The following is an 11347-nucleotide window of genomic DNA, read 5'->3' on the forward strand; positions in this document are numbered from 1 at the left end:
CTTAAAGTTAAGTGCCTGAATTGATAAATTGTTGATAAAATGAATGAAATATATAAAAGATGGATTGAGCCATCTGTTAGACCCAATAGGCCTAGTTATGGCCCAAGTGCCAAATTACTTTTTAATGTTTTTTTTATATAATTTCCATGATGAAAGCTAGAGAATTTTATGTGATGAAATTTAAGAGAGAATTATTGAAGGAAATATTACCAGCGCGAAGGATTCACTTATCTCAATGGTAATATTTGACATATTCTCAATTTTCTCAAATAATTTCTTTTATTTGACTTTGCTTCTTCATTACTGATTTTTTTTTTACTAAATTAATCTGGGTTTGTTAACAGTCCAAGAAAACAATTTACTCCAACAAAGAAATTGACGAAGTGCGATCCGAATGGGTGGATTGCCTACTAGATTATATTCATTAGTAGGTATAAATTACTAGACTTCAAAAGATGGTTGAACACTTTGTTTGTGACTCCATGACTTATTGATTTTGATTTCTTACTCCAATAATTTGTTTATTCATAGCTAGCTATCTCCTTTGCTCAATACTTCATTCTTGCATTTCTACCATGAGCAGAATTAGCTGACATTTCCCTTATTTATTGCCTCTCTTTGTGATCCAAAATTAATAATGGTTGGGTTGTGTGAGTAGCTTATTTAGTTGTTTCCGAATTATGCAAGGACTGACAATGTGGAAGTTATCTCTTTGTGAATTGGTAGATGATGACCTTTTGTATCTTATGAGTTGCTCTACAAATTTCTTGTTTGTACTCTCCTTATGGTTTTCGTCTATATGCCATGACTTAATCTTGTTTTTCCTCCTATAATTTATTATTTTTTCTTTTTTACAATCGCATTTAAATTTTTACTATGTTGAACTACATACTTTGTTGATGACTCCTTGAGCATAATACTACTGTGGCAAAAGTACATTCGAAATTCCACTACAAGAAAAAAGCTAAACAACAACGCTTTTTTGGCGTTGTCGTATGTACTTAAAAAGTGATGTTGTAGATGGTGTTGTAGAAAGTCATATCAAAGACAACGCTTTAAAAGCGTTGTGGTTGGTCACAAAGACAACGCTTTTTAAGCGTTGTCTTTTCGTTCTTAAAAAGCGTTGTTATAGATGTTGTTGTAAAAATGCACATATCAAAGACAACGCTTTAAAAGCGTTGTGGTTGGTCTCAAAGACATTGTTTTTTAAGCGTTGTCTTTTATTACTTAAAAACGTTGTCTTTTTAAATTTATAAAAAATAGTGTTTTTCTTAATTAAATAGCAAAAATTATAAAAAATACTCAAAATTTACATATAATTGAATATCCACAACCACAATCATTTTTATAATAAGACTATTTAACAAATAAATAAAACTTTATATTATACAAACAAAATGTATACATATTGATCCACTAATTAATTTTGTATCATACAAGTTATCCTTAACTTCATGACAATAATTTTTCAAACACACAAGTTTTACAAAACCTCATCATTGACTCTTCTTTAAGATTGCTGGACTTAATCTTAAAGGATCCATATCCAATAGAGAGCAACCTATACATCACATTGAAACAAAATGATCAAAAGTTACAAGCTAATAGTGTGAAGTACTACATAATAGAACAAGTTTCTATGCTTCCTCAAAATGGAGAGAAATCAATTGTGTGCTTTCCTTAAAGAAGAGAAGAACCATTCCTGTCTTATTGAAACAGAAAGATAAAGCATGATTAATAGTCTTGCTGCTATTATTCGAGAAGGATGGTCGCTTGATTAGAAGAATTATACATAGGGAATGGCAATCATAAGCTCTTCTACAATATTTAATGCCAAGATCAGCACAGCAGTTCAATAAATCGTAACTGCTTTATCAGCTGATACTGATTTTTCTGGCAATTGCTAGAGATGAAAGAAGGCTATTTCAGTATTGGGTGTTAATGAAATTGGGAGGCTGCAATTTTCACGTTTACTCACCTTCCAATGTGTGCTTCCACGGTGCAGATCGACCCTAACACAATAAGCAAAGGATGAATCATAAGTAAATCATCAAAAAAAAAAAATATCCAATTCTATATTTTGCAGTAATCACTAAAGGGATCTATGAATATCACCTCTGGCACAATCCGATTCAGAAATGTTTCAGTGTCGCTCTGAACATCAGAGTCATAATTCTCATTTATGGTGAGAGAAGCACTTGTATGCTGCACTGAACAAGTATTTAACCTTCTGATCAGAAGAACAGCAGCAAAATGCAACGGACAATTTGTTTTTAATAAAATTGTAATCGCAGTCAACGAAAACTCACGGAAAAGATGAGCAAGGCCGCATTTGAAGCCCGACAAATCTTGTTGTATCTCTTCAACAATCTGGCACAACACCAGAAGCATACGAGTTATGTTTCATCACATTTTCCTATACATCGAGCGTCCATCAGTAAGAAATATAAGAGATCAAGTACAACCAAACGCATCTATCGATTGACCAGTGGATCATTTTCCAAACACAACAGGAAAAAAATTGCTTTTTACTGATTAATAAGGGAGATAAAATCAAGAAATGATCGGAAGAAAAAGAGACAGATTTGGGGGCGATTGAACCTTGGGGGTGATGAGATGGCATCCGCGCCTCTGAGCAGGGACGACGACGGTCTTCTGTGCCCACTTGGCGGCCATGGCCTCAGAGACAGCAGTAGAAATGCCAGCGGCGGCCACGACAAGTGTACTGAGGGCCGTTGTTGGTGTCCATCGCATGGAATTGCTTCTTTAAGTCCAGCAATCTCTTCTTCTGAAAGGCTTTCAGCTATCACTCTTAGAGCCATCTTCTTCAACTTGTCATCAGCACACCTGGGGTTGTAGGCAATCAAGAAATTTTGTATGAAAACTTTCATACATGTAAATCTCGTACTAAATAATATGTCAATGTTATATATACATGTAATTCATACCGTAAGTGTGTTTATATCGTAACTGACAAGTTTTCTTTAGGGCCAACTTCTACTCAAGCTCTTTAAACACTGCATCAAAATAAAAAAATTGGCATTAGTTCTGTGCTAAATGAAAATCATATTTAGAGGAAAAAGCGGGAGTGCTGTAGATGGATATATTAACCAAGCATATTAATGTTTGACCTGTCTTTACAAGTTCTAAGCATATATATTAACCAAGCATATAACCTAAGAGGAATAAGTTACAAAATGCTACTTGATGTTTGACCTGTCTTTATTGGATTTTGCGGCCCCGGTCTTCTTGTAGCCAGGTACAATGTAATACTTGATGTTGACTCTACCTTTGCAGTTGTTTCGGCTTGAGGAGTGGCAAAGAATGGTGGAGTAGAGGATGGATTTCAGGTATTCATCCGTGCCATCGAGGAAATGACTCAAGTAGGTGACTAGCATGTTGACCAGGGCATGCTTGGAGAAGATGACTTGTTTCGTGCTTTTTAGATCAAAGATACGAAGTGCATTGTTATAAAACTAGATGCACGAACACTTGCTTATACGGTTCTTGAAATAAAATACATTCATCATCACTAGCCCAAGCTCAATAAGGAAAATTCACGGTAAATGTGCATAGTATACCTCAGATACTGCAGATGATAGGGAAGGCCAGAAGACAGTTTGACGCAAATATTGAGATTGCCCAAGCCAATCCATGGTACTAATCCTGACAGCTCCTCCAAATCAAGGGATTCACTTCAACTTTCCTAAACCAAAGAAGAAACAGATGGATTACAAAAGAAAACAATTTGCACCATCAAACTGAAACTTATAATAAGCCTTAATAAATTAATGAAAAAAGAATTGTTTAGAAGTTCACTGAGAAACATATGAAAATACAACAAATGCAACTGCAAAAAAAAAATAAAAAACTAGTATCCAATTAACTTTTTTTTATACTTTCAGATCAAAAGGTCAAATTTATATACTTTGGTTCATGTTCAAGCAAGAGGATAACAATCTCATCGACAGTTAGTATTTCCTTTTAATATAGAACACTAAAAAGAAGGAATATCAATGATGAAACAAACCTGAAAATGCGAGCTACTGAGGCAGCGAGCAATCTGCTTGAACAAGGTAATCATGCAGCGTTGGAACTCTGTCGTGAGCATCAAAGACCAAATATTACCAAATATTAAGATCACTGAATTGTCTGGACCACCACATAATTGAAGCTAATTGTCTGGAGTTGCAGGAAAGAATAATCAAAAGTAAAGTTGTTCCCAACCTCTCAAGTTCCGATTCATGAATCTTATGCTTTAATTCAAACTAAAACAACACAAAGAGAATGCTCAAGGAGACAAGGAGCTTTATTTGTCACCAATCAAGTGGGAAAACATAATAGAAGCTTCAGAGCAGTGGTCTGGGGAACAACTTTACTGGCCCTTGGGTTACTGAAGCTTACAAATTGCTTACTGCCAAGAACGTTTCAAACCTGGTTGATTTATCTGCATCTGTTCTATAGAAACTCTAGCTATCACCTCTAAGTTCTCAATGCATTCACCATTAATTGATTGCAGCAAAAGGAAACCACTGCATGTAATAGACTTTTCGACTTGATCTCTTCTCCAAGTAAGAACATTTCAAACCTAGATACCTAGTAAATCCACATCTGTTCTATATAAACCCGTCACCTCTAAGCTCTCAATGCATTCATTCACCATTTACTTCCTCAATACATGCTCTAGTACTGAGAATTCAAGCTATGCAAGGAATGGCTGTTAAACTCCTCATTGCACTGCTTGCCTTGGCTTCCTCACGCAAAGGGTATGCATGCATGCAACTTTACTCTCGAAAACTAGAAGATATATTGAAGTCATTATCAGAAGAACATGAAAATTTACTTACAATCTTGTGTACTGTGTTCACCAAATCTTCACCTTCAAACTCTCCTCCTTTGTTGGCGCGTCCTTTCTTCCACATAATAGCTCTATTGATGTCATTATCATCACATAATTCAGTCACATACAACAAAGAAAAATCAAATAACAAATGTGAAATAATTTAATGTGAATCAATTAGAGGGTTCTTAGAGGAAATATATTTTAAAAATACTTACAGGAGGAAAGAAGGCACTACAAATTAGCTTAAGGGGATCACACTCTGGTTTAAATTAGCTCCTTATTTTATCATGTTAGAAGCAAGCTTATTAACTGAGCTTGATTAATGAGTATACCTATGCCCCTGACCCTGAATGAGGGGAATATTACAATATAGAGAAAGGATAGGCATGGAGTATGACAGGTTGTGTGGCTAGATTGATGCTTATTGAGCATGTGCATGCTTTAAATGTTTGTGCCACTAGCTAAAAGAGTAAATTTTATTGCTTAAAAGAATAACAAAATGTAAAATTGAATAGTAAAAATTCCTAGTACCAACCAAGAATAAAGGTATATATGAAGCATTAAATATAATCCTAAGTTAGGTTCAAATGCGCAAGAAATCACAAAGATTATGCTGAAAAACAGATCATTTTTAAGCAGGACATAATTTTGGAAGTCTAATTAAATCCGATATGTAATTATACACTAAAGCATTATATTTGCCCATGTAGAAAATCGCATGCAAAAATTGTAATCTGCAAACTAAATTGATAAGATTTTAACAACAAGATAAAACTTCATTATTGGAAAAAAGAAAGAAAGAAAGAAAGTTCGTTCTTTTGTTGTTAATTCCAACAAAGGAAAAATGAAATGAAAGGCAACGATGAGAACAACACTTGTTAGATGTTACCCCCAACCAGAACCAGCTAGCCAACCAGATGAGATCGTTGGAACATTAAAACTCTGGTCAACTCCAAGATCCAGCAGCTCTATTCTCTCTACAATGAAAGCAGGACCCTTTGCCGACCTAATATAACAACGAACAGAGGTAAGTAACTACTGCTTTCTAACATTACTTTCTGTCAAAAATTGACCAACCAGATCAGCAAGAAGGGTGTTGAAGAGAAGGAAATGGTTGAGAGGTTTACCTTGGCTTAGTTTACGAATTGGGATGGAAGTCTCTGCCCTGTGCAAAACCCTAGCAGGAAGGCCTGCACGGTACAAAATTATTTATGATAGATAGGTTACAAAATCGAAAATGGGGCCAGCACAAAAAGGTAGACCACGCTCGTCCCCCCGTGCGATCCCTTTACTACACCATAACTGATCCCATCTCTCTCGACTTGGAGGAGTTGGGCCGGCGTGAGGAGTTTGGGTCGAGATTAGGGTTCAGAGGAGATCACGCGGCAAGGAGAGGAGAAGGCGCTCGTGGAGAGGAGAAGGCGCTCGTGGAGAGGAGAAGGCGCTCGTGGAGAGGAGTGGAGAGGAGAAGGCGCTCGTGGAGAGGAGAAGGAGAGGAGAAGGCACTCGTGGAGAGGAGAACTCGTGGAGAGGAGTGGTGAGGAGAAGGCGCGCGCGCGTTGAGGGTTTAGAGTTTAGCAAAGCGAGGGCTGCGAATTTATTTTAAGTGAATTTAGGGGAAACATACACAACACTTTAAAAAACGTTTTTTAAAAAAATGTTGTCTTTGACCATAAACAACAACACTAAAGACAACACTTCATTAAAAACCGTTGTCTTTAGTAAAAAGTAAATACCATAGACAACGCTTTTCACTAAAAGCGTTGTAAAACAAAGAACGACAACGTTTTTATTAAAAAGCGTTGTCTATTGGGTGTTGTTGAATGCAAAAATTCTTGTAGTGTTCATTGTTGATGACAAATTTTTATTTCCTACTTCCATCTTGTTGGACCTTGCAAGTATCATCGCGAATGACAATTATGATGCTTCATCAAGCATAACTATGCTAATCTATATGCATGTTAGTGATTGCTTGAGAATAATGAAATGAAGAGCTTGTAAAGGCATTTCGTATATGATCCATAGTATATTGATATACAAAACATCTATATACTGCAGTTTGATTTCTTAATAGTTTGCTCTATATACTTTTGCTTGGACGAGCAGTGTAAATTACCCATGAATTGCATGTGCATTGCAGCTAAATTTGTTAGATTTTCTCTTTGTATTGATGAAATGAGAATGAAAAATCTATTTTTCCAGCTAGAATGTAGTGAATGTTATAGCTCTTAATCTACCCTTATTTGATTGACACTTTGGTTCTTTTAGGTGTCATATGTAATTATTAAAGCTGTGTGTATGTGATTTCTATTTTGAGGAATTTGTGGAATTGTTTTTAGCTCTACAAACAATTCACCCTACCATAACTCATCATGATGATCCAATTCTTTTGGTTCAAGTTTTAATTGGAAGATTTTGAACCCATGTTTTTTACTTTCACTTATGCTTTTGTGATGGGTCTGTTTATTGCAGATCAATTTGCAGCTCCTGGCAACTTGTTACTTGCAAAATGGAAAAGCAAATTGTGCCTACCAGGTCTCAAAGGTAATGCAGTCTGGAAAATGGCACAGAAAATTACATGAATATTTTGTTTCAAGATGTTAATGGATGTAATGCCCTTTGCATGGATTCCATTGATCTTGGATGATAGTTCACTTAAATAATATTAACTGCATGCAGTGCTAATTATTTAGTAAACTATGCTAAGCTAGGTATCATTGCTCCTAGTAGATTCCATGTAATGTTATTCTCTAATAAACACCTCTTTTTGTTTCCTTCATTTGGTTTGTTTTTGCCTTCTATGCACTACAGATTGGTTAATTACATTCTCCTTTTGGAATTATGGAATTTGATAAGTTTTGTTAAATTTTTCTCTTGCAGGTCGGGCAATTCGTGAGGCTTGAGTTTTTTTTATGCAAGAAGTGAGCTTTGTTAGGATGTAGCTTGCCTTGCTAATTTGTAAATTAAAAGCCATATGAAGAACAGCAAACGGAAAACATGTGATTTAATGTATATGGAGAGTAATGGAAAACATGTGTATTTTGATGAGTAACAACTCATTTTGTATATTTTTGTATATGTGGCTACAAGATGAATTATATATGGATATTTATTTTGGATTTAATGTAGTAATTATTTAGTTTTGTATTGGTGATTTGCTTATAGTAAAATAAGATTGGTTGTTTGGTATTAATGAACATTAAAGACAACAGTTAAAAATATTGTAAAAACTAGGTAAACCACAACGAATTTTTTTTTGTAAAAAGTGATAAAAGACAACGGTTTTATCCGTTGTAAAATATATTAAAACTGTTGTAAAAAAAACAAAATGTGTCAAATATTATCTACCATAACAGTTTATATCTGTTGTAAAAAATGTCTAGCACAACGGTTTATTTCTTTTGTTGAAATTATCTACCATAACGGTTTTAAAATATTGTCGTATCCTTCGTAGCCAAATTTTGGACATATAAACAACAACGGATAAAAACCGTTGTCAAATGTCTACAAAAACAACGGATTCAAAACCGTTGTCTTAGGGCAATACATTCTACAACACCCTCAGTTACAACGGTCTTTTGACCCTACGACAACGGATAATATCTATTGTCGTTTGCAGTTTTTGTTGTAGTGGGAATATAATTCTGACAACTTGCATCAATTACCATCCTCTGATATGGATTGAATTGTTCATAATAACTCTGATCTCCACTAGCAGAGGCTTGGAAATTCCATCCATAATCCTCATCAGATATGAACGGTTCGCCATGACTTGTCCAATTATAATAATTTGGAGTAAAACCAAATCTACAAAGATGTTCTTCAACTTTATCGGTGGGTAAAAATTTCTCATTGTGACATTTTCTACACGCACACCTTATCTTCTTGCCATCCATATACATAACTTGACTAGATGTAAAATTCAAAAATTGCCTCAGCCCAGTGATGAACTCAGGAGTTAACCCCTGACGATTAGGCAAATTCTTGTTATGCATCCAACTTCGCTCATTCTGCATTTTACCTGAATTCAACTATTCAGTTAAACATTATTAAAAGTTACTATAGATAAATCTTATCATTGAAGACAAAACAAAAACAGCAGCTAATCAAAAAGAAGGAACGTAATTAATCAACTATAATATAATTATTTAAAGCTAACTTTATATACAAATCAGTAAATGCATATTAATGAACTTAAGAATACCGAAAAGAGGTCAACAAATACAGTTGTCTTCAACTACACTGAGATCACGCCAAAATGAGACCTGCACAAACAACATTATCAATTCAGGCAGTAACTTTAGAATATTAAATAAAAATTCAGAAGGTCCACGCCGGCGGCCAGACGCCGGCCAGCCAGCGCCTGGCAGTGGCAAGTCAAACGCCGGCCAGGCAACGCCTGGCGGCAGCCAGCACGCGCCTGGCGCTGACTGCCAGGCATTGCCTGGCGGCGGCTAACCCGCGCCGGCAGGCAGCCCCGCGACGCCGAGAGAGGGAGATCCGAGAGCAGAGGGCTTACCAAACGAAAACCTTCCACCGTCGGAGATCAAGCGATCGTCGCAGATCACGCCGCCGTCAGTCGGAGATGTGGCCGAAACCCTGGAAATCGCAGCTGGGAAGGGGGGACGGGGGAGAGAGAGAGGAAAGAAATGAGGGAAGGAAAAAAGAATCGGGTTGAGTTGTAGATCTAGGGTTATTAGCATCAAATAATTTTTGTTCCCAATTTCGTCCCTAAATTTGGGACGAATCCATGGATTCGTCCTAAAGTTTCGGACAAATCCTGGATTCGTCCCTAAATTTGGGATGAATCCATGGATTCGTCCCAAAGTTTGGGATAAATCCTAGATTCGTCTCAAAATCTGGGACGAATTCAGGAATTCGTCCTAGAATTTAAATTTTTGTAAATAAAAGAGGAACAAAATCAGAAGGAATAAATACGGACCTAGAGACATCAGAATTTGATGAAACAAGTTTCTATACGTTCGTATCGTTGTCCTAATCGTAAATACATCCATAAAAATATTTTTGACCAAATATATTTATTTTTGGAATTTTTTAATCCCAATTTGACCTAATTTGGTGTTAAAATTTTGAATGACTAAAAATATTAATTAAAAATTATGGATGATGATATATTTACGATCAGGTCAACGATACGAATGCATAGAAACTTGTTTCATCAAATTCCGATGTCTCTAGGTCAAGATATAAGCCTTCGATGTTTGATTTTATTTTTTAAAAAATATTTTCAGTTTTGGGATGAATCCGGGATTCGTCCCAAACTTTAGGATGAATCCAAAGATTCGTCCCAAAAAGTTAATTATTTAAAAAAAATAGGACAAAATGGGGCGCCTTAAATACGGACCTAGAAACATCAGAATTTGATGAAACAAGTTTCTATGCGTTCGTATCATTGTCATGATCATAAATACATCCATAAAAATATTTTTTACCAAATATATTTATTTTTGGAATTTCTTAATCCCAATTTGACCTAATTTAGTGTTAAAAATTTGAATCGCTAAAAATATTAAATAAAAATTATGGATGATAGCATATTTACGATCAGGTCAATGATACGAACGCATAGAAACTTGTTTCATAAATTTCTGATGTATTTAAGTCCATATTTAAGCATTCGGACACTATTTTACAACCATTCGCTGCATAACACCCTTTTAATTAGTAGCAACCTATATATGTTTTAAAAAATATCTACCAAGATACATCGAAAGTTGATGAAACAAGTTTCTATGCATTCGTATCATTGTCCTAATCGTAAATACATCCATAAAAATATTTTTGATCAAATATATTTATTTTTAAAATTTTTTAATCCCAATTTGACCTAATTTGGTGTTAAAAATTTGAATCACTAAAAATATTAATTAAAAATTATGGATGATGACATATTTACGATTAAGTCAACGATACGAACGCATAGAAACTTGTTTCATCAAATTTCGATGTCTCTAGGTCAAGATATAAGCCTTCAGTGTTTGATTTTATTTTTTAAAAAATATTTTCAGTTTTGGGACGAATCCTGGATTCGTCCCAAATTTTGGGAGGAATCCATAGATTCATCCCAAATTTTGGGACGAATCCAAAGATTCGTCCCCAAAAGTTAATTATTTAAAAAAAAAAAAGGACAAAATGGGACGCCTTAAATACGGACCTAGAAACATCGAAATTTGATGAAACAAGTTTCTATGCGTTCATATCATTGTCTTGATCGTAAATACATCCATAAAAATATTTTCTACCAAATATATTTATTTTTGGAATTTTTTAACCCAAATTTGACCTAATTCAGGTAAAAAAAAACATGAAACTCAATATATTATTTTAAAATTAAGGATGAGGATATATTTATGATTAAGGGGAAATTAGAAACTTATAGACTCTTGTTTCATAAAATTTTGACATATGTAGATCTATATTTTAAGTTTTAAACACATATTCAAACATGCGTTAAATGCTAACATAATTAATTAATACTAAACT

General features: G+C 34.8%; 1 protein-coding gene across 1 annotated transcript; it reads right to left on the reverse strand.

Annotated features, from left to right (window-relative positions):
* Window positions 1-1911: 1911 nt before the first annotated feature.
* On the reverse strand, window positions 1912-2712 carry LOC121990262 (UPF0047 protein YjbQ-like). The gene is made up of 4 exons (XM_042544432.1): window positions 2602-2712; window positions 2310-2370; window positions 2116-2210; window positions 1912-2012 (listed from the first exon to the last, which is right to left on the reverse strand). Exons 1-4 carry the CDS (start codon window positions 2674-2676, stop codon window positions 1971-1973), a joined length of 273 nt encoding a protein of 90 aa, XP_042400366.1. The 5' UTR covers window positions 2677-2712; the 3' UTR covers window positions 1912-1970.
* Between the last annotated feature and the right edge of the window lie 8635 nt (window positions 2713-11347).

The sequence above is a fragment of the Zingiber officinale genome, chromosome 6B, assembly GCF_018446385.1.
Source record: "Zingiber officinale cultivar Zhangliang chromosome 6B, Zo_v1.1, whole genome shotgun sequence".
Lineage (NCBI taxonomy): Eukaryota > Viridiplantae > Streptophyta > Magnoliopsida > Zingiberales > Zingiberaceae > Zingiber > Zingiber officinale.

Bases quoted from the DNA above. Each gene is read 5' to 3' on its own strand.
- LOC121990262 (XM_042544432.1), bottom strand. From the start codon at position 2,676: ATGGCCGCCAAGTGGGCACAGAAGACCGTCGTCGTCCCTGCTCAGAGG. The intron at 2,371-2,601 runs GTTCAATCGCCC...GTGTTGTGCCAG, and splicing joins GCCATCTCATCACCCCCAAG to ATTGTTGAAGAGATACAACA. The intron at 2,013-2,115 runs GTGATATTCATA...TTATTGTGTTAG, and splicing joins TGAATCGGATTGTGCCAGAG to GGTCGATCTGCACCGTGGAA.